This window comes from Cebus imitator, unplaced genomic scaffold (assembly GCF_001604975.1).
Source record: "Cebus imitator isolate Cc_AM_T3 unplaced genomic scaffold, Cebus_imitator-1.0 Scaffold721, whole genome shotgun sequence".
In the NCBI taxonomy this organism is placed as follows: domain Eukaryota; kingdom Metazoa; phylum Chordata; class Mammalia; order Primates; family Cebidae; genus Cebus; species Cebus imitator.
Genome location: NW_016108036.1, coordinates 316,213 through 343,711, shown reverse-complemented (window position 1 = coordinate 343,711; position 27,499 = coordinate 316,213). Strand labels below are relative to the sequence as shown.

The following is a 27,499-nucleotide window of genomic DNA, read 5'->3' as shown; positions in this document are numbered from 1 at the left end:
TCAGGTACACCTATCAAACGTAGATTAGGTCTTTTCACATAGTCCCATATTTCTTGGAGACTTTGCTCGTTCTTTTTTATCCTTTTTTCTCTAATCTTGTCTTTTTGTTTTATTTCATGAAGTTGGTCTTCGACCTCTGATATCTTAATCTTTTACAAATTAAGAGAAATTTGTAAAGCACCTCGAAAAATATTCAATTCAATATGTGATGGACAGTTGAGAAATTATGTGTTATCTGTTATGGGAAAGCAACTTTTAAGAAGAAAACATTTCCTTTGAGGTTTTCACAAACAAATGAAACTGTGAACCATCATACGTACTGAGAAAGGACAATTTGAGGTGCTTCTCTGACTAGCAGCAGGTTTAGTATTCTTTCCTCATTTCATATTTTACTTAATAAAACAAAACATACCTGTATACACACGCATTCACTGATATTGAAGATGCAGGATGAAGAAAGATACATGACATTGAATATACAGTCAAAGAAAAGGAATTCTGCCCAAACATCTCAACTTACATTTAAAGGTATGGAATTTCATTTCATTTTCAATTGGTGTGAATTAACAGTGTAGTTTCCTGTATTCTGTTCTATAGTGTTATTGGACTGTTTCATTATTGGGAGATTTTCTTTCTCTGTCTTTGTATCTCTCTCTCCTTCTCTTTTAATAATAATAATGATTTAAAAATAACAAACACTCTAACCATTTAAGGAACACCAATTGCAGGCACTATGCAGAGTGTTTTATCTATGTTTCTTCATTTACTCTTACAAAATTCCTATGAGAGACTCTTGCTCCCATTTATCAATGTGGAACTAACACTTACTTGTATTATTTTGTCTGCCATAATTTCTTAAGGACATTCTCTGAGGAAATATGTGCATTCAATTAAAATTAACAATTTCAGATTAGTGAATATTTGGTACCATTCACCTCCTTATCATTCACAGAATATGGCATTTTAATGCTATTTTTTTTTCTTTGAGACAGAGTTTCACTACTCTGCCAAGGCTGGAGTGCAATGGCAAGATCTCAGCTCACTGCAATCTCTGCCTTCTGGGTTCAAGCAGTTCTCCTGCCTCAGCCTCCCTAGTAGCTGGGTTAACAGGCACCCACCACCACGCCCGGCTAATTTTTTGTAATTTTAATAGAGATGGGGTTTCACCATGTTGGCCAGGCTGGTTTCAAACTCCTGACCTCAGATGATCCACCTACCTTGGCCTCCCAAAGTACTGGGATTACAGGTATGAGCCACTATGACTGGCCTTTAATACTAATTTTTATTTTAACCTCTCAAAAGCTTTAAAATATATTCTTCACCTGTTTAACTCAAAATAAAGTTTATAAGTCAGCAACCAACATTTAAATTTACTACTTCAAGCATACCTTCCATACATGGTGCAACTCTATCATGCCACCTTAATGTGATATGGCAAAAGAGATAAGCAGACACTAAAGACACAAATAATCGTAGTTATAGAGACTCTGTTCTGTTCTATTGCTTTCTAAATGTTTCTCTTTTGATAATTTCACCCATGAAAATATTACCTGTCTCTGGAGTCCTTCTGCAACTGACATCCATTACTGATATCTTAGAGTTACATACGTGCTATGTATACAAAAATTTACTGCTTCTTTCATGTGAATTTTTACAGATTCCCATATTTTCAAGTCTTTCTTTCTTATACTTAATTTTCATTTTGTTTTTGGAAACTGGAGATATTAAACCTGAAAGACTACAAAATGTATTGACTTTGCAGCAGACTTTTTTCCACAATCTGTTCATAAATGTCTCTTTGAAGCAAAAATGTGCAGGTTTCTAAAATTTTATTTATTTAAATTTATAAAGTTTAAAAAATATAGTAAGATACTTTCAGAGAAATTCACCTGGAATAAATCCAGCTCCCTTAATAAGATTGTATCATTTTGTATTTCTGTCTTCTCACTGTTTACTTAGCTATTCTCATTCCTGTTCTTCCAAGTAACTTTATAATACATTATTCAGGCTGACTCACTACAAACAAAAGAAATAAAACAATCTGATGTAGCTTTTACATCTAAATTACTTCCTATTTTGTCTTTTAACTTAGGTAGAATTTATCTTTATGACAGTTTTCTTATGCGAGAACATGATCAAATTAATGTTATTAAGTTTTTGGTCAGTTTTCTTTTTTTTTTTTCCCCTGTACTGGCTTGGGCATTTGTCGAGTTTCTGTCTGGTATTCTTTCTTTCTTTTTGTTTGTTTGTTAACTATCTATAAGTATGGATTTATTTCATCTGTGTTTTCACAGTGGTTACTGGATTTTATAGGACACGATTTTAGTATGTTATTTTCATAAATGTGGCTACTATTTTTTTGTTCCTGGAATTACGGTATTTTTTCAACCGATTCTTTAGGTTTTACCAAATCTGTACTCACATTATCTTCACATAGTTTTATCTTGTTTTTATAATGTTTCTACCAGTAATTAGAGTATTTTTTCTTCATTAAATTATATATTACCTCTTCATATTAAAAAGTAGTGGAGATTTGAGGTATCTTTCTTTTTCTGGTCTTCAGCAGAAAAGCTTCTTTCAGTTGTCTCAATTGAATAAGATGTTAGCTTCATTACACATAAAACTATTATGTTGAACAAGTATTTATTAATTCCTCTTTTTAACATAAAGGTAGACAATTTTATCAATTTCATTTTTTTTCATTTTTCTTTTATTGTACTTTAGGTGCTGGGGTACATGTGCAGATCTTGCAGGATTGTTGCATAGGTACATACATGGCAAGGTGGTTTGCCACCTTCATCCCCCATCATCTATATCTGGTATTTCTCCCCACCCTCCCCACTCCCCACTGTCCCTCCCCTAGCCTCCCCAGCTGACCACAGTGTGTGATGATCCCCTCCCTGTGTCCATTTGTTCTCATTGTTCAATATCTGCCTATGAGTATGAAGAGGCAGTGTTTGGTTTTCTGTTCTTGTGTCAGTTTGCTGAGAATGACAGTTTCCAGATTCATCCATGTCCCTACAAAGGACACAAACTCATCGTTTTTACGGCTGCATACTATTCGATGTTGTATATGTGCCACATTTTCTTTATTCAGTCTATCGCTGATGGACATTTGGGTTGGTTCCAAGTCTTTACTATTGTAAACAGTGCCTCAGTGAACATACATGTGTGTGTGTCTTTATAATAGAACAATTTATAATTCTTTGGGTATATACGCAGTAATGGGATTGCGGGGTCAAATGGAATTTCTATTTCTAGGTCCTTGAGGGATCACCATACTGTCTTCTACAATGGTTGAACTAATTTACACTCCCACCAACAGTGTAAAAGTGTTCCTATTTCTCCACATCCTCTCCAGCATCTGTTGTCTCCAGATTTTTCAGTGATCGCCATTCTAACTGGTGTGAGATGGTATCTCAATGTGGTTTTGATTTGCATTTCTCTAATGACCGGTGAAGATGAGCATTTTTTCATATGTTTGTTGGCCTCATATATGTTTTCTTTTGTAAAGTGTCTGTTCCTATCCTCTGCCCACTTTTGAATGGGGTTTTTTTTTTTCTTGTAAATCTGTTTCAGTTCTTTGTAGATTCTGGATATTAGCCCTTTGTGAGATGAGTAGATTGCAAAATTTTTTTCCCATTCTGTTGGTTGCCAGTTCACTTTAGTGATTGTTTCTTTTGCTGTACAGAAGCTCTGGAATTTAGTTAGATCCCATTTGTCTATTTTGGCTTTTGTTGCCATTGCTTTTAGTGTTTTAGCCATGAAGTCCTTGCTTATGCCTATGTCCTGAATGGTTTTGCCCGGGTTTCCTTTTAAGGTTTTTATGGTGTTAGATCTTATGTTTAGATCTTTAATCCATCAGGAGTTAATTTTAGTGTTAGGTGTCAGAAAGGGGTCCAGTTTTTGCTTTCTGCACATGGCTAGCCAGTTTTCCCAACACCATTTATTGAACAGGGAATCCTTTCCCCATTGCTTGTTTTTGTCAAGATTGTCAAAGATCAGGTGACTGTAGATGTGTGCTGTTGCTTCTGAGGTCTCTGTTCTGTTCCATTGGTCTATGTCTCCATTTTGATACCAGTACCATGATGTTTTGATTACTGCAGCCTTGTAATATAGTTTGAATTTGGGCAGCATGATGCCTCCATCCTTGTTCTTTTTGCTTAGGATTGTTTTGGCTATGCAGGCTCTCTTTTGGTTCCATATGAAGTTTGAAGTGTTTTTTTCCAGTTCTGTGAAGAGGGTCATTGGTAGCTTGATAGGGATAGCATTGAATCTATAAATTACTTTGGGCAGTATGGCCATTTTCATGATATTGATTCTTCCCAACCTTGAGCATGGAATGTTTTTCCATCTGTTTGTGTCCTCTCTTATTTCGTCGAGCAGTGGTTTGTAGTTCTCCTTGAATAGGTCCTTTACATCCTTTGTTGATTGTATTCCTAGGTATTTTATTCTCTTTGTAGCAATTGTGAATGGCAATTCATTCTCAATTTGGCTCTCTTTAAGTCTGTTGTTGGTGTATAGGAATGCTTGTGATTTCTGCACATTTATTTTGTATCCTGAGACTTTGCTCAAGTTGCTTACCAGTTTCAGGAGATTTTGGGCTGAGATGATGGGGTCTTCTAGATATACAATCATGTCGTCTGCAAGTAGAGACAATTTGACTTCATCTTTTCCTAACTGAATACACTTTATTTCTTTTTCTTGCCTAATTGCTCTGGCTAGAACTTCCAATGCTATATTGAATAGGGGTGGTGAGAGAGGGCATCCTTGTCTAGTGTCAGATTTCAAAGGAATGCTTCCAGCTTTGGCCCATTCAGTATGATATTGGCTGTGGGTTTGTCATAAATAGCTTTTATTATTTTGTGATACATTCCATGGATACCTAGTTTATTGAGAGTTTTTAGCATAAAGCGCTGTTGAATTTTGTCAAAGGCTTCTCTGCAACTATTGAGATAATCTTGTGGTTTTTTTCTTTGGTTCTGTTTATGTGTTGGGTTACATTGATTGACTTGTGTGTGTTGAACTAGCCTTGTATCCCTGGGGTGAAGCATACTTCATCATGATGAATAAGCTTTTGATGTGCTGTTGCAATTAGTTTGCCAGTATTTTATTGAAGATTTTTGCATCTATGTTCATCATGGATATTGGCCTGAAGTTTTTTTTTCTTGTTGAGTCTTTGCCGGGTTTTGGTATCAGGATGATATTGGTCTCATAAAATGAGTTGGGAAGGATTCCCTCTTTTTGGATTATTTGGAATAGTTTCAGAAGGAATAGTACCAGCTCCTCTTTGTACATCTGGTAGAATTCAGCTGTAAAGCTGTCTGGACCTGGACTTTTTTTGATTGGTAGGCTTTTAATTGTTGCCTCAACTTCAGGCCTTGTTATTGGTCTATTCAGGGTTTCGACTTCTTCCTGGTTTAGGCTTGAGATGGTGTAAGTGTCAAGGAATTTGTCCATTTCTTACAGATTTACTTGTTTGTGTGCATAGAGTTGTTTGTGGTAGTCACTGATGGTTGTTTGTATTTCTGGGATTGCTGGTGATGTCCCCTTTATCATTTTTCATTGCATCTATTTCCTTCTTTTCTCTCTCTCTCTCTCTTTTTTTAATTAGTCTGGCTAGTGGTCAGATTTGTTGATCTTTTTAAAGAACCAGACCCTGGATTTGTTGATTTTTTTGAAGGATTTTTTGTGTCTCTATCTCCTTCAGTTCTGCTCTGATCTTAGTTATTTCTTGTCTTCTGCTAGCTTTTGAATTTCTTTGATCTTACTCCTCTAATTATTTCAATTTTCATAATAGGGTGTCAGCTTTGGATTTTTCCTTGCTCGTGATGTGGGCATTTATTGTTATGAATTTCCCTCTAGACACTGCTTTAAATGTGTCCCAGAAATTCTGGTACATTGTGTCTTCATTCTTGTTGCTTTCAAAGAACACCTTTATTTCTGCCTTCATTTCATTGTTTATCCAGTCAACATTCAGGAGCCATTTGTTCAGTTTCCATGAAGTTGTGCCGTTCTGAGTTAGTTTCTGAATCCTGAGTTCTAATTTGATTGCACTGTGGTCTGAGAGACTGTTTGTTATGATTTCCATTCTTTTGCAATTGCTGAGGAGTGATTTACTTCCAATTATGTGGTCAATTTTAGATTAGGTGTGATGTGGTGCTGAGAAGAATGTATATTCTGTGGATTTGGGGTTGAGAGTTCTGTAAATGTCTATTAAGTTCACTTGGTCCAGATCTGCTTTCAAGTCCTGGATTTCCTTGTTGATTTTTTGTCTCGTTGATCTGTCTCATATTGACAGTGGAATGTTCAAGTCTCCCACTATTATTGTGTGGGAGTCTAAGTCTCTTTCTAGGTCATTAATGACTTGCATTATGTATCTGAGTGCTCCTGTACTGTATGCATATATGTTTAGAACAGTTAGCTCTTGTTGTATTGATGCTTTTACCATTATGTAATGCCCTTCTTTGTTTCTTTTGATTTTTGTTGGTTTAAAGTCCATTTTATCTGAGACTAGCTTTGCCATCCCTGCTTTTTTTGCTCTCCATTTGCTTGGTAAATCTTCTTCCATCCCTTTATTTTGAGTCTATGTGTGTCTTTGCATGTGAGATGGGTCTCCTGAATACAGCACACCGATGGCTCTTGTCTTTTTATCCAATTTGCCACTCTGTGTCTTTTGATTGGGACATTTAGTCCATTTACATTTAATGTTAATATTGTTATGTGTGAATTTGATCCTACCATTTTGTTACTGGTTGGTTGTTTTGCCCTTTGGTTGGCATAATTTTTTCATTGCATCATTGATCTTTACCATTTGGTTCTTTTTTGCAGTGGTTGATACTGGTTTTTCTTTTCTGTGTTTAGTGCTTCCTTCAGGAGCTCTTTAGGGCAGGTCTGATATTGATGAAATCTCTCGGCAATATCTTGTCCATAAAGGATTTTATTTTTCCTTCACTTTTGAAGCTTAATATGGCTGGATATGAAATTCTGGGTTGAAAGTTCTTTTCTTTAAGGATGTTGAATATTGGCCCTCGCTTTTCTGGCTTGTAGGGTTTCTGCTGAGAGATCTGCTGTGAGTCTGATGGGCTTCCCTTTGTGGGTGACCTGACCTCTCCTTCTCTGGCTGCTCTTAGCATTTTTTCCTTCATTTCAACCCTGGCGAACCTCATGATTATTTGCCTTGGGGTTGCTCTTCTAGAGGAGTATCATTGTGGTGTTTTCTGTATTTCCTGTATTTGAATGTTGGCCTGCCTTGCTAGGCTGGGGAAGTTCTCCTGGATAATACCCTGAAGAGAGTTTTCCAGCTTGGATTCATTCTCCCCGTCTTCTTTCAGTACACTGATCAAGTGTAGATTCCACATAATCCCATATTTCTTGGAGGATTTCTTAATTTATTTTCACACTTTTTCCTCTTTGCTTGCCTTCCTATTTCATTTCATTGATTTGATCTTCAATCTTTGATATCCTTTCTTCTGCTTTATCTATTTGGCTATTGAAACTTGTGTATGCTTCATGAAGTTCTCATGCTGTGTTTTTCAGCTCCATCAAGTCATTTATGTTCTTCACTAAGCTGGTTATTCTAGTTAGCATTTCATCAAACCTTTTTTTCAAGGTTTTTAGTTTCTTTGCGTTGGATTAGAACATGTTCCTTTAACTCAGAGAATTTTGTTATTACCCACTTTCTGAAGCCTGCTTCTGTCAGTTCATCAAATTCGTTCTCCACCCTGCTTTGTTCCCTTGCTGGTGAGGAGTTATGATCTCATGGTGGTGGAGAGACATTCTGGTTTTTGATATTTTCATCCTTCTTGCACTGGTTTCTTCCCATCTTGTTGGATTTATACAGTATAGGTTTGATCTCAGGTAGCTGCTTGGGGAGGCAGCCTTTCCTTTGTCTGCCTGCAGAGGTGCTGTTGGGCTGCCACAGATTCAGTGGAGCTACTGTGTATTTTTCCTGTCTTATATTTGCTCAGGAAAATTAGGACAGCTTCTGCAATGGCAGCTGCCCTTCCCCCATGCTGAGCTCGTTCATTCCTGGTCACTCTCTAACTGATGTTCTGTATGCGAAACTCTGAAGTGAGTTTTTTTAGCCTGGGGCTTTGTGGGTGGAGGCCCGTCCTGCCATATGGCCTGTTTCTCTGGGTTCAGTTTCCCTTCTTTCTGGGGGAGGGGGGGCGGGTAGCTCTGTCCCACCAGCTTTTTGGCTTGCTCAGTGTCAGCCAGTGCTTCCACCTAGATCTATGCTGACAGCCCCAGCACCAGCCAAAGTTGCTGTTCTGCCCTGTTCATGCAGCTTGCTGAGGCTTTTCCACCCGGCAAAGATCTCCTGTTCTGTGGGTTGTAGAGGGCTTGGGTGGAGGGCTGTGTCTGAACTGAAGTCCCAGAGGAAGAGATCCCCCAGTCCTCCAGTCAGTTGCTTGCACCACCTGGGTCGGGCAGTGCTCCACCTTGCCTCAACTTGCCCTATTTGGTTTATATTCACTGTCCAATCAGACCCACAAAATGAACCTGGTACCCCATTTGGAATTGTGGACACCACTCAGCTTCTGCGTCTCTCTCCCTGGGAGCTGTGTTCCAGAGCTGCCTCTTATTCAGCCATCTTGGGACCTCCTCCTAATTTTTTTATGTCTTATGAGATGATGATAGATTTTTCTCTTTCTCTAACTATTGAATAATCTTTATATTCCTAGAATAAACCAAACATGGTTATAATATATTTTGGTTGTTGATAATGTATTTAAAATTTTTTATAGACATTCGTAAGACTGATTTTGCTTTTTTCTTTTATTTCTGGTTTTGAGTGGTTAAAGAAAAGGCTTGTGCTTTAACCATTATAAGTTAAATTAAACCACTTCCTTACAAAAGAAACACAAGATAATGAAAGTGTTATTTTCTCTGTTATTCAGAATCTTAATATGCCTCAAGAACATACTGTGAAGGTCACCCTGTGGTGCTTATGAGAAATAATTGAGTCCAAGTTGAATTTCAAATGCCTTCCATACTTTTTTTCCCTAATGTTTTCTGATAATTATTTTTTAAGTTTTAAAATAAATATATAGTATTTTTAACACACATGTTTGATTTCTTGGAATTTATTGCTTATCATAAATATATCAAAAATTCAAAAATAATCTGAGAAATGTGAAGTATTCATTAAATAAATTCTGTTACATTTTATTTTAATATTTTTGACAACGTTATAAAAAGAGAAAACTTGCAAACTATTTATCTAAAGTATCATTCTATAGGGTTCATCACGTGCTTTCTTGACAGGGCTTGACAACTTCAAATGTAATTTCTCTGTTTTCTCAGGTTTAAGGGGTATTTAGAATATAAATTTCAGCATTAACAATGCAATTTGTTGAACAATAAGAATAATTTCAGTTATGACAAAGAATTCTTAACAATTACTGTGATAGATTTGCATAAATTACCTGAATCCTCTGGAAGAGACTCTCTACTGTCTGTCCAATGATAGCAGTTTCTTCAGTAATAGTCATTGAATTGGCACTCTTATCTTGAACCTAGCAGCGTAGGTATATGAAAAATAAAACAGTTCTTAAAAGTTTACCATGTAATAGGAAGATGAAATACTATTCATTTCTTAAGAAGGATTTTAGGTTTTTTAAATTAAAATTGTAGGATACCTGAAGCCATATGGAGTTCTGGTTCATCCTTAGAAAATGAAAAAGCCTCGAAGGATTTGTAAATGTTATGTTAATTATTAATTAGAAAGTGTATATTTATGTGGATATCATGCATTATCTATAAATGAATGTGCATATACATGAGTGTGTGGGTCTGTGGTTGAAAAATTATTTGGTGTGTAGATTAAAATTCTTTCTACCAGTTAATAATGTTAAATATTAGCAGTTTCTTAAGATTTGATATGATATGTATCATAGCTTCTGACCATTCAGAGTGTTATCATTATTAAATAAATGTATATGTTTTTCTATCTACTTAGCCTTCATGCTTTTGATTGCCTAATAACCTTTGAAGCCCAAAACTAATATTTTGTACAATCCTATTACTACAAATGCTATTTTATTACTTCCCGGAAACACTTTTCTAAACTAATTCATGTGATTAATGTCTCAGATTATTCAGTGATGTTGCACTGGTATAAAATCTTACTGGGAATATCTGGAACCATGAATGGTGTTCTGGCTTTGACTTTGATTTCTCTGATCCTGTTGGGTAAGTTAGAAGATCCTAATTTCATAAAAATATGAAAGATGTTGGCTTGTCTCTCACAAATCATTTTATAATAATTCATTCTTCATTACATTAACCAAGATTGAATTAGAAGCTACTGCATGTAAAACTCTATTAGTACACTCCACAGTGCTGTGTTAAATATGTAGTAAAACCAGGTAAGTATCCTGTTCTCAAGTGGTATACAGTCTAACACAGAGAAAAGTGTGTGTGTATGTGTGTGTGTGGTATTTGAAACCATTATTCTGTGTTTCTTAGATACTCATCATAGATATAATTTTACTGTTTTAAATATTTTAATACATTTTATCAAAAGTTGTATTTAGTTTGCATTTCCTTTTGGCCAACAAATATTTACTGTGCAATTATAACACTCTAAATATTATTACAAATTCCCCAATTTTTAAAAAACAAAGAATAGCTAGAGTGAGGAATGTATATTCCAGAGGGGGAAGCAGGTATTAAGTAATTATGGTACAATGCACTGAATACAGTATTGAAGGTTGCAGTTAAACATTAAGAAAGGATGAAAAGAGCCTATATACTTCCAAGAGACGAAACATTGCTTTATTCACTATTGTATTACCAGTTCACAGGAATGTGTTCTCACCAAATATGTGTTGTATAAATAAATTTATTGTGTAGTATTGTGAATTCTTTTCATCAGTAGACATAAAAATTTTAAAAAGATCCTAGTGACTCCTTTGATTATTTCTTGTTAAATCATCAGAATAATTCCAATGAATGTGTCTCTGAGACATTCCATAGAGAAGATATTTACCTAATCTTAAAATTGTCCTGTATTCAAGTTTCTCAGGGAATATTGCTAAAATGCCCAAAAGGAAGTCATTCAAATATCACCCAGTGTGAGGATACTGGAGACCTAAAAGTGAATAATGGCACAAGAAGAAATATAAGTAATAAGGACCTTTGTATTTTGAGATCTACAGACCAGACAGGTATGTCTCAGGCTTTGGCTTATCCTAATTTTAATCTTTTGGACTCTTTAAATGTGAAGTCTTATTGAACAGGTATGAAATAGATTATACTAACAAGTAAATATTTGGTATAAATCTACTTTTATTTTATTTTTTATACTTTAAGTTCCAGGGTACATGTGCAGAATGTGCAAGTTTGTTGCACAAGTGTACACATGCCATGGTGGTTTGCTGCATCCATTCCCCTGTCATCTACATTAGATATTTCTCCTAATGTTATCCCTCCCAAATTCCATATCTTTAAACTTGTTGCAGTGGGATAAGAATTCTAAAACAACATAAGAAATAGGCTCTGCCCTCCAGGAGGTTAAAATCAAGTTGATACATATAAATATGGAAAGTTAGTTATTGAAAAGCAGTATGTAAATAGCCATTCTTGTTTGTCACTTATTTATTCTTCTTTTTCTGAAATACAAACTGGATAAAAGTCAATATTTAAAAAATTGTTAGCTGGGCGCGGTGGCTCAAGCCTGTAATCCCAGCACTTTGGGAGGCCGAGGCGGGTGGATCACGAGGTCAAGAGAACATGGTGAAACCCCGTCTCTACTAAAACTACAAAAAATTAGCTGGGCATGGTGGTGCGTGCCTGTAGTCCCAGCTACTCAGGAGGCTGAGGCAGGAGAATTGCCTGAACCCAGGAGGCGGAGGTTGCGGTGAGCCGAGATCAGGCCATTGCACTCCAGCCTGGGTAACAAGAGCGAAACTCCGTCTCAAAAAAATAAATAAATAAATAAATAAATAAAATAAAAAAATAAAAAATAAAAAATTATTTGTTATGATATTAAACTTAGACTTTTAAGCTTAGAAATCCCAGTCATACAGAATCATTTTGAAAACATAACCTTATATTTCTAAACATCTAAGTTTAACTTTTTAATACTTACCTCGGAGAATTTTGACTTCATTTTATTGTATGAGATAATATTTTATGACTTTCCAGAGAAATGTATAATTACTATCAAAGGATTTTTTTCTAATCTACTGGCTTGTATTGTTTCCTTTATAATATGTAAAAATTTGATATATTTTATCTTCTACTTATTCACACTCTCTTTACTTGGCCTATACATATATAAGTCCCAAACCAATTGAAATATTGTAGCTTAAACTCATATTTTATTGTCTCTCTATCTGTAATATCTGTCATTATGTTCGGTATCATTGCAATGACACCTTAGAAAAGGTAAGGCAGCTTTAGAGGTAAACATGGGATCATATACATGTCATTAAACACTAATTAAAGTAGGTATAAATACCATATATTAACTATAATATATTTATTTCATATTCCTTTTGATTTTTTAACTGAGGTACAATTCAAAACGTTGAACCTTTCAAAGTAAATAATTTTATGATGTTTAGAACATTCAAACATTGTGCAACTAACATGTTTATCTAGTTGAAAAACTTTTCCCAGAAAGAAATCCTTTACATACCCACTTGGCAAATCAGTCTCCATTCTCCCTCCCCCTAACCTCTGACAACTACAAATCTTCTTTCAGTTTGTATGGATTTACCTATTCTGGATTTTCATGTAATAGAATCACACAATATTTGGCCTTTGGCTTCTTTCACTTAGCATGATATTTTTAAAGATCATCCATGTTTTATTCCTTTTCATGGCTGAATAATAGTCCATTGTATGTGTATATCTATAAATATACATATGTATATATTTATATGTATCTATATACCTATAAATATTTGTAGTTAGATGTATATCTGTAAATATAGATAAGCACAATGTTTGTGTGTGCAGAGCCTAAAGGTCAGCCAGAGGTGAGATCTTAGGACATTTTCAGGTAATTTCTGAGCATGCACTCAGCGCAGGGCTTGTGCCCGGCCTTCCAGATTTTCAGGATTATGTAGGAGCTTTTCAAAGTCCTTATTCACTGAAACAGCTCCCCAGCTTTTCCCCTCACGCTTTTCAATTAGTCTATTGTTTGTTCCAACTGTTATACCTTGCCTCAGGTGGCAAAAACTAACACATTGGTCTTTGTTGCTACAAACTTGCTTTGGTAGCCTCGTGGCAGATACCTAAGTCTTCTTTACTGGCAGTGATATCTACTGCTAAAACAATTCAAGAGTCCATGGATGCTCTGGATTTCATAGAAACTCACGAAGGACTCAGTTAAATGCCTGCTAATTCTACAAATAACACCTCACCTGACTTGAACCAAAATTACTACTGATAGCAAGGCTACCTCTTTGCTAGGCCATACAAACCATCTATAGCCAGGCTCCTGCTTCAGGGTGAGCCCTGAGAACAAGAGAGTTTATATTGGACCCCAAAAGACAAGTGGGTCGCAGGTTGGATAATCTCTGGTAAATTGATCAAACAATTACAATACTTACTAGGGTTAGGTGACAACAGTGACAATCTTCTCCTTAGCTTCTGGAGGCAGTCTTTCCTTCTGCTCCTGCCTCTATATCCAGGAGTGGCAGGATCCCGCTCCCACACAGGGATATAGTGAGCATGGAAGCAGGCCTCTTCTAGTAGACATTCGCTCTTTTACCACATTAATTGAGGTTGAGTCTCCAAAAAATAAACAATTCTGACTGACTCTGTTAGACACAAAGGCCCAAATTCCCCTTTTTTCCATAAGTTAAAGGGATTTTTCTGGTAGGTGACTAGCTTTGCGGGAAGGTAAATTAAAGGGGCAATTCCCTGCTCAGATATTAAAACTGGCCCCATTTTGCTAAAAGATGCTTTCATCCTGGTTGTCCCTCAACACTATTCCTTTATGCACCCTTGGAATGGACCTTCTCAGTCAGCATGTGATCTCAGGGAAAGCTTTTACGCTATTGTCAGGCACCACGTGGTGGAAAACCGTTAATCTCCCCACCAGTGTGAGTGGTAAATACTCCAAGATACCAAGCAAGGCAAAGCACTGCAAGACAGTGGTCTGTTATAGCTGACTTTGGCAAAGGAATTCTAGTCTTTACCTTGTTGCTTTTTTTCTTTCTCTTTTTTTAATTGTACTTTAGGTTCTGGGGTACATGTGCAGATCATGCAGGATTGTTGCATATGTACACACGTGGCAATGTGGTTTGCTGCCTTCATTCCCATGTCACCTATATCTGGCATTTCTCCCCATGTTATCCCTCCCCAACCTCCCTACACCCACACTGTCCCTCCCTTGCCCCCCCCAACAGACCCCAGTGTGTGATGCTCCCCTCCCTGTGTCCCTATGTTCTCATTGTTCAACATCCACCTATGAGTGAGAACAGCCATGTTGCTTTTTAACTTCCTGGTATGGCCTATGTTTTAAGCCACTACTAGAGAGTGAAGGCTAACTATAGACTACAGAGAAATAAGAAAAAATATTCCTTTTATTAGAGCACCTCTATTGGATAATTGCTTTAATGAATGGCCTTCAAAACAACATGGGTAAATGGTTTGGGTACAGACTTAGCTAACATGTTCCATTGAGTAAAAATTTTGCAGGAGAATCAATCACAATTTGCCTCCATTTTTACTTGGTTGTTGCTATGGACAGAATTGTGCCCTCCCCCAAATTTATATGTTAAAACTCTAACCTCCAAGGTGATGGCATTTGGTGATGGGATCTTTAGGAGGTAATTAGGTTTAGATGATGTCAGGAGGATGTGTCTTACTCAGTTTGGGCTGCTGCAGCAAATTACCCTAAACTAGGTGGCTTATAAACAGCAGATATTTATTCCTCGCAGTTGTAAAGACTGGAAGTCTGAGATCACGGTGCCAGTATGCTTGGGTTCCGGTGAGGGCCCTCTTCTCTGTTGGTGACTGCCAGCTTCTTATTGTAATCTCTCATGGCAGAGAGCAGAATGACTCAAGTTATCTCAGGACTCTTAAGGGTACTAATCCCATTCTGACCCTCATCTATTCTTAGCTCCCAAATACCTACCTCCTAATACCATCATATTGGGAGGTAGGATTTCAGCATATGAATTTTGGGGTATGCAAACATTCAGTTCATAAAGTTTTACCTCCGACTTCCAAAATTCATGTCCTTTCACATGTTAAATGGAAAAGACAACACATCAAAAGAGAAAGATATATTTGTAAATTTTGTATCAGATAGGGGTATTTCATTCAGAACATATAAAGAACACTTATAACTCAAAAACACAATCCAATTTAAAAATAAGCAAAGGACATGAATAGACATGTCTTACAAAAACACTGTACAAAAGGCCAATAAGCACTTGAAAAGATGTTTAATATGATTAGTCATTAGGGAAACGTGAAATCAAAATCATGGTGGAAAGCCACTGCATACCCACCAGGATGGCTATAATCACACAAAAAGAGCAAGTGTTTTTGGGGATATGAAGAAATCGCTCATATATTGCTGGTAGGAATGTAAAATTGTATAGTACTGCGGAAAACAGTTTGACAGTTCCTCAAATTATCACATGACCCAACATTCGACTTTTAGGTATATATCCAATAAAATGGAAGACACATGTCTTTACAAAATTTTGTACGTGAATGTTTATAGTAACAATATTCATAATAGCTGAAAGTGGAAGCAGCTCAGTTGTCCATCAGCTGATGAGGGGATAAACAAAATGCACCACATACATGTTATGAAATATTCTTACAGCCATAAAATAGAGTGTAGTACTGATGTATCCTACAACTTTTCTGCACCTTGAAGCATTGTGGTGAATGAATGAAAAAGCCAGATACAAAAGGCCACATATTGTATGATTTCATTTACATGAAAACTCTGTCACAGTCAAATCCATAGAGACATAAAGCAGGCTAGTGGTTTCCATGGCTATGGGATTAGAAGAGGAATAGTGACTACTTCATGCTTATATGCAATGAAAATGCTCTAGCATGAGATAGTAGTGATAGTTGTACAACACTGTGAGTGTGTTAAAAGCCACTGCATTTATACTTTAAAATGGCTAAAATAGTGAATTTTGTGTTACATGAAGAAAATTAATCTTGATTAAAAATAAATAATTTAAAAAGAGAGAGATTGTAATGGGCCATAAGTTAAAATAGTTATATTGATATTTATGTATATTTTTATATATACCTCACTTTTTCTCAATACTATGCCAAAAAATCTCAATATTTTCCATTTAATTTAATTTAACTTAATTTTAATTTAGGAAAATCAAAGAACTTCATAATATTGCAGGTATAAAGAGGTTGAAAATAAAAAGGATGAAAATAAATTATCACTCTTGATATTGTTTAATCATTTAATTATTAATTATTTAATATTAAGAGGGAGAAGGGAATACACATACAAAACTATAGGGAGAGCGATTTTAGAACTCTGTCTTTAATTTGTATTTCCTCTAATGATCAATGATGTTAACCACGATGAGGTACCAACTCAAACCAGTCAGAATGGCTATTATTAAAAGTCAAAAAACATGCTAGTGAGGATGTGGAGAAAAAGGAATGTTTATACACTGTTGGTGGAAATGTAAATTGGTTCAGCCCTTATGGAAGACTGTGTGGCAATTCCTCAAAGACGTAAAGAAATACCATTCGACCCAGCAATTCCATTACTGGGTATATACGCAAAGGAATGTAAATAATTGTGTTATAAAGACATAAGCGTATATATGTTCATTGCAGCACTATTCACTACAGAAAAAAACACGGAATCAACCTAAATTCCCATCAATAGTAGACTGGATAAAGAAAATGTTGTACATATACACCATGGAATATTGTGCAGTCATAAAAAAAGATCGTTTCTTTTCAGGGACGGGGATGGAGCTGGAGGCTATTATCCTTAACAAACTAATGCAGGAGCAGAAAGCCAAATATCGCATGTTCTCACTTATAAGTGGGAGCTAAATGATGAGAACACACAGAGGGAAACAACACACACTGGGGCCTACTTGAGGGTGGAGGGTAGGAGGAGGGAGAAAATAAAGAAAAATAACTAATGAGTACTGGCCATAATACCTGGATGTTGCAATAATCTGTACATAAAACACGTATGACACAAATTTACCTATGTATCAAACCTACATGTGTACCCCTGAACTTAAAAGTTAAAAAAACAACTTTGTGCGGATAAATTCTAAGTGATACAAATTATATTTTATCTAATATCTCAAACAGCATTAATGCAACATATATTTTAATTTGTTCGTGCTATTCTAGTCAATATAATAGATCTTGGCATAAAAAAATCCCATTATGTCGGCCCGCGCAGGCCCCTGGGCGGCGGCAGGGCGGAGGAGCGCAGGAGAGGGGGCCAGGCCACCGCGCGGAGGCGGAGCGGGCCGCGGTCAGGCGCTTGTCCCCCTGGCGGCGCGGCGCTTGTCCCCCTGGCTGCCCGGCGCTTGTCCCCCTGGCTGCCCGGCGCTTGTCCCCCTGGCTGCCCGACGCGCCCCGGCAGCCGCAGTGAGCGGCTCCTCAGGCACCCGGTATCTGGGCAGCAAGATCAGCCGCATCTCCAAGGCGCAGAGCCGCTACGAGGGCATCCTCTGCACCATCGACACCGACAGCTCCACCGTGGCGCTCGCCAAAGTGAGACCGTCCCACAGATAGGCCTGCTCCCCCCCGAGAAGAGATTTGTGAGTGCATCATTTTCCGGGAAGTGACATCAAAGAGATCACTGCGTGTGAACCTCCGACAGCGCAGCACACCCTCTCGCAGGATCCCGCCGCTGTTCGTCTTCCCCGCGCTCTGCTTCTTCCCGCCCTCCCAGCCCTTTCCGAGGGATGGCGCCCTGTGGCCCGTGGCGGCCGGCTCCTGCTCAGCCAGCAGTAGGCCGCCTCCCTGGGTCTAGAGAAGGTGGTAAGCCCTCCGGCCTCGGCCGCCGCTTCCAGCCCTGGCTCTTCTCCATCTCCACAGCCCGTTTCAGAGCTTGACTTGTCCTCAGAGCCACAGCAGCTCACCGCCAAGGGAGCTGGTTTTCCGCCCATCCCAGTCGGCAAGAGGCTCATGGTGGAGCAGGGCGTCCAGACTGGTTCTGCTGATAACCTGAATGTAAAAGGCTGTTGTTACCTGGCAAGGGCACCACAGGGACGCAGCTCCATGGTCGTCAGGCACCCCCGAGCTGCAAGACCACCGGCGATGTAGTCCAGCCGGCAGCTGTGCAAACTCAAGGGCAGATGAACGACGAGAACAGAAGACCTCAGAGGAGGCGACCAGGAAACAGGCGAACGAGGAATCGCTCCAGAGGGCAAAGCCGTCCAGCTAAGGTCAAGGAAAACACAATCAAATTTGAGGGCGACTTTGATTTTGAGAGTGCAAATGCCCAGTTCAACCGAGAGGAGCTTGACAAAGAGTTTACGAAGACACTGAATTTTAAAGATGACAAGGCTGGGAAGGGGGAAGAGAAGGACCCAGCTGTGGTGGCCCAGAGCGAAGAAACGCCGGCCGAGGAAGGCCTTCTGGGGCCCAACTGCTACTGTGACAAATCCAAGCCGTTCTTTGACAACCTCTCTTCTGAACTCAAGACCAGCTCCAGGCTGACAACGTGGGCCGAAGGGAGGAAGCTCAACACGGAGACCTTGGGGGTGTCTGGGAGGTTTCTTCATGGCCGCAGTTCTCGGGGTGGATTCCGAGGAGGCAGGGGCAATGGGACCACCCGTGGCAACCCCACTTCCCACAGAGCTGGAACTGGCAGGGCGTGAAGATGTAGTCATAGGCTCCTGCTGAAGAGGCGCAGAAATGATTCCCTGTGTCAGCACACAAGGAAAACGCTCCACTTACAAGGAGATGTGGTCACCTTGTTTACAGAGTTTGGAAGATTCCCATACTGCTACTTATGTTTTGGACTTAACTTGGACACGGTCTCAGTTAGAACCACTTGTTTTGGGGAAGTATTCATGGGTAAACCTCTTTGAAGTGTCTTTACCTATGTTTCCTTTAGTTGCACATAGCCTAATTCCAAGGTTTCTGTATTTTGCAAAAAGGTTTCTATAGCGAAAGCTGAATCCTTATTTTGTGATTTTTTTTTTTTTTAATGACAGCTTTGACTTTTCAAAGTGAAACCAAATCTCATTTGGCAGATGTGGCAGCCAAGTGCATCTCTGTAACCCTGGCCCCCGGTACTGCTGGCCTGGCACCCCCACTGCCAAGGGTGGGGTCTCAGGAGTCAGGCACGGCCAGCACAGGTGTGGGAGGAGGTGGGTGGGTGAAGGGCACAGAAGGGGTTGTGCTATGGATCATGTTGTGTAAGTGCACCAGACCACCCTGATGACACCCACAGTAATGTTGTCAAGGTTGGGACTGGCCAGGGGTAGGTGGATTAGAAGCACCTGGGAGTAGTGGCCAGTGGCCCCAGATGCGAGCCACGGAGCTGCTGTACAGAGCCTCGTGTCCGTAAGCTTCTGGGTCGCAGTTGGAGCTTAGGATGAGCCCCTGTGGCGCCTTGGCCCTTCTGTGGTCCCTGCCAGGCTCTGACCTGTGCCAGTCAGTCATTGCTGGACTCTGGCCACACACTTTGGTGTTCTCATCTACTTGGAAATGAGCCAGTCTTTTTTGCAAGGTCAGTTGACCAAGAGCATATTTCCCCTTTGTTGTACATCGTTCTTTTGTGTTTCTGTTTTAAAGGTGGGTGGAGGGAGGGCAGGGTCCACATTTGAGGTCTACATTTGTTGCATGAGTCGATGGGTCAGAACTTTAATATACGCATGCATCCTGAGTGACAGGTCATTTTGTTGAACATAAGCACCTTGGTAACTAAACCCTTCTAATAGCTACAAAAGCTTTAGTTCTGTATTGATTAAGTTACTGTAAAAGCTTGGGTTTATTTTTGTAGGACTTCATGGCTAAGAATTAGAACATAGCAAGGGGGGATCCTCTGTTGGAGTAATGTAAATTATAATTATAAATAAACATGCAAACCTGAAAAAAAATCCCGTTAGGTCTAGGTTTCCCTTCATCTCGTTAAATTAATTGTCTTAGTCCTCAAACCTTATCATTTGTGTTTTGACCATCTTTTGAGTCTGGACAATTTGCTATGAATAATTTTACTGTAGCTCAACTCTTGTTCATACAACATATAAGTATTGTCCTCACTGCCAATTTTCAGAGATGCATATGTAATTTAGTTTCATTTTGTTTTCTACATTTCTCTGTAGTACTATGCCCATCAGAATGGCTCAAATACCAAGGAAAGTGTTATTGGTTCTCTAATGAGATGAAAAGTTGGAGTGACAGTTATGTGTATTGTTTGGAAAGAAAATCTCATCTGCTAATCATACAGGACCAACTTGAAATGGTAACTGGCCAGTATCAGGGTTATGGCATTAGCCTTTTTGCAGTTAAAAACAGCTTTCCTTAAATATCTTTCATCTTTGCATTAAGTCACCATTTACCTTGATTATCGAGTTTTGGGCACCCTTAAAATTGGGCATGCCTCACTTCTCATGCTAGATATGGCTTAAATTCATATATTCAACTTGCAATTGTGTGTGTGTGTGTAACATATATATGATATAATGTGTATATAAGCAAGGTATGAATTGATTTGCATAAGAATCCCCATGCAGAGTGCTATTTTTTTTTTGCAGTGAAATTTAAAATCTTCAGTGCCTCTGAATTGCTAAAATATTCTGCTCATTTAGTCCCTCATTGTCCACATTTCAGGCTTTTATACAGAAAAACCTAAGGCTATCAAACTACGTATGGATTGGGCTTAACTTTACCTTCTTGAAAATGACATGGACTTGGGTGGATGGTTCTCCAGTAGATCCAGAGATGTGAGTCTTTCATAAAAGGCGATCTGATTTATTGTCTATTGTAGAATATGTCTCCAGAATGCACCTCTAGGTCCACCAAATGCAACTCTGAAATAGTTACTGGTACTACAGAATTTGAAAGAATGAAAATTAATTTAGTATTTATAGAAGTAATGATGAATATTTTGATTTGGTTTTTAAAGAAAAAGGATTTGAAAACAATAATGGTGATTTATGATTTTAAAATTTCTTACACTTTATATGGAAAAGTAGATTGTTGCAGTCTCTCTTTTTTTTTTTAGATGGAGTCTTGTTCTGTCACCCAGGCTGGAGTGCAGTGGCATGATCTCAGCTCACTGCAACCTCTGCCTCCCGGGTTCAAGTAATTCTCTGCCTCAGCCTCCCAAGTAGCTGGGATTACCGGCATCCACCACTATGCCTAGCTAATTTTGTTGTATTTTTAGTAGAGACATGGTTTAACCACCTTGACCAGGCTGGTCTTGAACTCCTGACCTTGTGATCCACCCAGCTCGGCCCCCCAAAGTGCTAGGATTATAGGCATGAGCCACCACACCCAGCCGCAGTCTCCTATTTTTAAAGTTCCTAATGTTTTCTTTAGCCATCTTCAGTAATAAAATAAAACCAGTGTTCAATTTTTGTGTTATGTAATTATCATAATGTTAAAATACAAACAATAAATACAACATAGAACAAGATTATCCAAAAGTCTCTGAACAGATGCATGGAGTTATTGATTTTTAAAGTTCCATCAACATTTTTGTGTGCTTTATTTTATAATAAAATATTTAATTGAAAATATAAATAGTAAAACAGGTGAATTCAAAATCCTATTCCTACGTTAGTAGGCAAAATAATGGTCCCCAACTGTCCACATTCTACTCCAAAAATGTTGTGAATATGTTATTTTATATGGCAAAAGAGCCTTTGCAGGTATGATTAAATGAAGACTCTTGAGGTAGGGATATTATGCTGGATTATCTGTGTGGTCCCAATTAAATCACAAGGGTCCCTAGAAGAGGGAGGAAGTAGAATTAGAGTCAGATTGGGAGATATGAAGTGAAACACAGAGATTGACATGATGTGAAAGCACCTCTGTGAGCCAAAGCACGCAGGTGGCCTCTGATTCGTCCCTAGAGCACCCTGAAGGTGACTCTGCGGACACTTTGATTTTAGCCCTGTAGGGCAATCTTGGACTTCTGATATTCATAAGTGTAAGATAATAAATTAGACTTGTTTTAGGCCACTAAGTTTGTAGTAATTTGTTACAGTAGTGATAGAAAAATAATATATTATTGAATCAGCTTAATGGTGCTATTGTGTTGTTTTCCCCTTATATATTTTCTATCTGAGTGCACTAAGTCATATAGCAAGTGAATAAAAACATTATTTGAAATGAAGTATAAAATTATGGATGTCTGAGAGCAGAGTTGTGTCACTGAACATCATGAAGTTCACAAACTTGGTTTTGTCCTCATGCCAAATCCATTCATCACTGCCTTTAGGGTTGAGTTTTAACTCTAGATCATGCCTAGAAATTTTTGTCCATAATGTTTTCAATACAAAATTTAAATCTAAACTCGGACAAAGTGCCTTTTCTAATGTGAAAAATCAGTACTTGTCCTTATCAATTTGGAAGCTTTGAAGACCATGCACACCTTTTCCAAGGTTCTTTCTTGAACTTTTTCCACAGGTCAAACAAATTTATCACAGAATATATCATTAACACTAAATTATTTTATAGATAACTTTGTTAACATTTTTAATATGTTACATTATAAGTAAATAATGCAATAAATATGCAATTTATTATTTAAGTCGTACATAGGTCAATTTGTATATTGAGTTATTTACAAACATCAATTCATATAACGGCTGTAACAATATCATGAAGTATTATTATCATCCTTATGCAATCAGAGATAAGAAAGCAAAAGAGGCTGTTAAGTGAGCTGTCCAAATGGAGTTAATCTTATTTTTTAATCTAACTGAACCATGTGGGCCAAGAAAAGGAATACTCGAATGGGAACGTGGAGGGAAATTTGTAAAAATGCTTTAAAATTTTGAATTACTTTTTTATTTAAAAGAGGATATTAGCAGAAGACACAAATGGATGTCTTCAGCAACAATGATTAACAAAGTATTTATTCTCTCTTCTCCAGATTCTTCATAAAGGGACCAGCTAAGAAAAACAGCTGTGCTGCCATTAAGGCAAGCAAAATTTACTCTGAAGCCTGCAGCAGTGTTTTCAAATGGATTTGCCAGTATTAGAGTTTGACAAAATTCATAGTGAAATAATCAATGATCACTATTTTTGGCCTATTAGTTTCTAACATTAATTTCCAGGTGTAACATTTTAAAGTGCAGTTAAATGCAAAAATCTCTTCTCCCTTCTCCCTCCATCATTGACATTAGTCTAACCTCAGAGTAACCCCTGTTAACAAATTAAAATGTACCCTTCAAAATTTTTACTTGACAGTATAAACCAATATGACTTCATGTAATTATATCCAGGATACCTATTCATTGTTTATTTTATGCCAAATGTGATCAAATGATGCCTGTTTTTCCTGTATCTTGGCTTTTTAAATTCTTAATAATGTCCCAAGCAAAATTTCTTGTATTTCTAAGGGCTGAATTATAATGTGGATTTATGCATTTCTTACCCTTTTATCAAAGAGAATTAATTTTGTTTCCTGGCTTATGCTACTCTGCACTTGGCTACAATAAACATCGTGAATATTTTCTTAAATAGTAGCACCTTTATTTCTATGATATAAACCCTAAAAGTAGAATTTCTAGGTAAAAGTGTTAAATGTGTTGTTTGTTTTATATTTTATACAATTTTTATATGTTGCACTTTTATTTCCAAATTTAGAAGCTTTCAAACTTATAGGAAGATATTAGGTGCAGAAAAAGAATATACTGCTTTTCTTGAACTCTTCAGAATTAGCTGCCAAATTGAGGCATTTTATTATAACATTCCATTTGTTATTTACTTTTTGTGTGTTTCCATCGGAATAGGGGCCTTCTCCTACATATCCACAATAACATTATAAAAATCAGCAAATGTACATTGATATAGAACTATCATCTAATGCCCAGACTTCCTTCAAGGTTTGCTATTTATCAAAATAATATTTTTTAGAATAAAAGCATCCCACTCAGAATCAATGTCTGCATTTGGTGACTATATCTCTTTCCTCCTTCAATATAGAAGAGTGCCTGAGCCTTCCTTGACATTCATGACCTTGACGCTTTTGAATACTGCACATTGGTTATTTCTTCAGCTGAAATTTTCTGATTGTTTCTCATGGTGAGATTCAAGTTGTATCTTCTTGGCAGAAATTGCATAGAGGTGACGCAGTGAAGCTTTGTTCTAGCTGCATCCTTTCAGGTGGCACACAGCTTTATTTGTTCCATTAATGATTACACTTATTTTATTCACACGATTGATACCATTTCTACTTGAATTCACTGTAAAGTTATTATTTTCTCATTGTAGTTAATTCATATTTGGGGGAGTGACTGAGAAGGCCTTAATATTCCCTTCAGCTTGGGGCTAAATTCTTTTTTTTTTTTTGAGACAGGATTTCGCTCTTTCACCCAGGCTGGAGTGCAATGGCATGATCTTAGCACACTGCAACCTCTGCATCCTGGGCTCAAATGATCCTCCTGCCTCAGCTTCTCAAGTAGCTGGAACTGCAGGCATGCACTAGCATGCTTGGCTAATTTTTATATTTTTTGTAGAGATGGGGTTTCACCATGTTGCCCAAACTGGTCTTGAACTCCTGGACTCAAGCAATCTGGACACCTCGGCCTCCCAAAGTACTGGGATTACTGGCATAAATCACTGAGCCTGGCCTTGTGGGTAATTTCTAAACAGATTTCTTCTCAACTGTAGGTCCCTAGCCTCCCTTTTCTTAGAGCATTTACTTTAGCAAACTTATAATTGTAAATGTTTACTCTGCCCCTTTGACATATCAAACTTTTAAAAATCCTCTAACAGATTTTATAACCCGGGAATGTCTTTCTAAAGAACCTGGGAGCCACCCTTTTGAAATGTGTTTCCCAGGGATGTTAGAGCCCCTATTTTCCAGTCTCTGTGGGAGGGTAGGAGCCTAATTTCAATGGGACACCTTGCTTCACTTTATAAAACTACCACCTGTCCCAGGATTTGTCAATGTCAAATAAAATATAGAGATGAATCTCTAGGTTTAAAATGTTTTGATTAGAAAGTAAGAATTGTAAATTGGGGCACATATAGCAACTGATAGTCTTAAGTATATCCAAAGAACAAAGAGAAGGGTGGAGGTTTTATTAAAAGGAGAAATGTTATGTATTGCTTTGAAAGAAAGCATATTGGCCCTAGTAAAATTTTGGAGAGCTGGCAAGTTCTGCTTGGTGAATGACAGTAGTAGGTGAAAGTAGTCTTAGAATCACAGTAGGTTATTTTAGTAGCTATTGGAAAAACTGGTTTTAGGATACACCAGGCAGTTTTAGCAGCCAGGCTTATAGAAAATTAAATTTTTGGAGCAATGATACATACCTTGAGTGCTTTTTCCCCCCCCCGGTCTGTCTACTCTGCTTTGGTTGAGTATGACAAAATGACCTAATTTGTATTATCAACTTTTACATTTTTCTCTTTTATTCAAGGTCTCTTTCTGAACGCATTGTTAGTCAACCATTTTGAAGTTAGGCTTAATTGCCTCTGGTGCCAGGATAGACCTGTCTTGGTTGTCTCTGTCTCACATGAGAGGAAGGTGTGAAAGTCTATCTCAGAGATCTGGCCCATGTTTGCTCAACAGAAAGACCAAAGGAAAAAAAAAGTTTGTTTGGAGTCTAGCATCAAGTTTTATGATTATTTTAACACTTTGATTGGCATCAGCAATCATCTCAAAGCATTGGGCCAATGTTTCGTTGGGGCAGATGGCTTCACAATGATTTAATATGAAATAAGAATAAAGCTTAAAAATCATAATATAACAATAATTAACAACAATGTAACAAGTTTAATTTTTACAATGCTTTCAAATTAAAACTGGAGAAATCCAAAGATGTGAGGCCTGTCTGTAGTCACAGAGTAGCATTTTGTGATTGGGTTGAATTAAACCAGAGAATGTCACCTTTGTAAGAGGGACTACAGATGCAATTTGAAGAAAAAGTTGTGTTAGGAATATTGTCAAAGATATTCACTAGATTTACTAAAAGGATTTCTTAGGTCAGGTTTTGTCAACTTATCTAAAACAGTTACTAATTGTGAATTTTAATTACTGTGTTTTCTTGCCAAATGAAAAACCTTAAGGAGGAAAGCGTGTAGCGTTTTGCTCCTCACGGTGTGGGGTTTTGTTCCAATATATTGGGAAAAGCTGATGACAGCATGAAAACAATCAACTTTTCATCCCGGTTTATAGTTTGAATGTCTCTGATTATGGCATATGGTGGTTTGGTAAACTTTTTGTGTGATCCATACATTAGGCACAAGATGTGTTTTTAAAACTAGTTTCAGCTTGTTGGGATTTAGAAACAGAGAAGTTCTCATTTTTTTACTTTGATGTAAGAAAGTTGGATTAGAGGAATGTAGAATAATTTATGGCTTTGTCTAGTTTAGAGATGGATAACAAGCACTCAGAAACAATGTACAGAGTTATGATCTAACAACAGATGTATTACAGTTTTTTTCTAGAAACTTACTTTTTTTCTACATTGATTATACAGAAATATCAGATTTTAAAACCTCTTGAGGCTGGAAAGCCAAACTAAGGCAAACTTTAGATTTTATTTATAGTTTTATGTCTTTGGGACTCCTAGGAAGTAAGTTTTTATATACTCATTGTAAGGCTGTGAACCTTCAAAGTTAAGCATGTTATGGATATTGTTAAGTATGACATTTCAGACAAAGCCTTAGTAATGTAACCTATGTTTTTAATTATATTCTGCTATTAAGAGACAGCAGAATTTTATTGGACTTATGTAAATAACTTTACATAAATAACCGTATTGACATAAGAATACTAAAAAGTACATTTAAAAATTTTCAGGAATCAAGTAAGGAGAAAAAATAGCAAATACTTTTATCTTTTTTCACAAAAGTATATTTTACCAAATTACTGTAAATTATAGATAGCTCAAGAGAGAAACTTTCTTTATACCTGAAAGACAAAACATTTGAGTAAAAACAACCTTTCAAATAAATGACATAAGAACATTATCAGTTCTAATGTTCTATGGCAGAGTAGGGTGATTATAGTTGACAATAATGTACTGTATATTTTAATGTATCTAAAGAGAGGATTTGAAATATTCTCAACACATAGGAAAAATAAACATTGAAGAGGATGGATACCCTAAGTACACTAACTTAATCCTTATATATTCTATTCATCTACCAAAATATCACATGTATCTCATAAATGTATATAAATATTATGTATAAGTTTAAAAGATACTTGATTAAAACAGAAGCATGGGTCACTGTAAAATAATAACTCATTAAACCAGAGTGATAATCAAAAAACTTCAACAATAATGTAGAAAGTCACATGAATGGAAAAATCATTTTAAAGCTCAGTTTTTTAAGTAATTAAAAACCTAATAAAGGCAACACAAAA

At 37.3% G+C, this 27,499-nt stretch overlaps 1 protein-coding gene and 1 pseudogene across 2 annotated transcripts; both read left to right on the top strand.

The window, feature by feature from the left end:
• The first annotated feature begins 385 nt into the window (after positions 1 to 385).
• LOC108296522 (killer cell lectin-like receptor subfamily F member 1) lies at positions 386 to 24,058 on the top strand. Its single transcript, XM_017519005.2, has 6 exons — positions 386 to 528; positions 10,099 to 10,197; positions 11,025 to 11,174; positions 20,271 to 20,410; positions 20,779 to 20,891; positions 23,051 to 24,058. Exons 1-6 carry the CDS (start codon positions 444 to 446, stop codon positions 23,157 to 23,159), a joined length of 696 nt encoding a protein of 231 aa, XP_017374494.1. The 5' UTR covers positions 386 to 443; the 3' UTR covers positions 23,160 to 24,058.
• Positions 17,374 to 20,045, top strand: LOC108296510 (annotated as a pseudogene). Its single transcript, XR_005198415.1, has 2 exons — positions 17,374 to 17,973; positions 18,085 to 20,045. The product of XR_005198415.1 is annotated as a protein LSM14 homolog B-like (transcript).
• Positions 24,059 to 27,499: the final 3,441 nt, after the last annotated feature.

Excerpts from the sequence above, each read along its gene's own strand:
- LOC108296522 (XM_017519005.2), top strand. The coding sequence starts at position 444 with ATGCAGGATGAAGAAAGATACATGACATTGAATATACAGTCAAAGAAA. Across the intron at positions 529-10,098 it reads ATCTCAACTTACATTTAAAG|ATTATTCAGTGATGTTGCAC; the intron begins GTATGGAATTTC and ends TTAATGTCTCAG. Across the intron at positions 11,175-20,270 it reads GAGATCTACAGACCAGACAG|TACTATGCCCATCAGAATGG; the intron begins GTATGTCTCAGG and ends ATTTCTCTGTAG.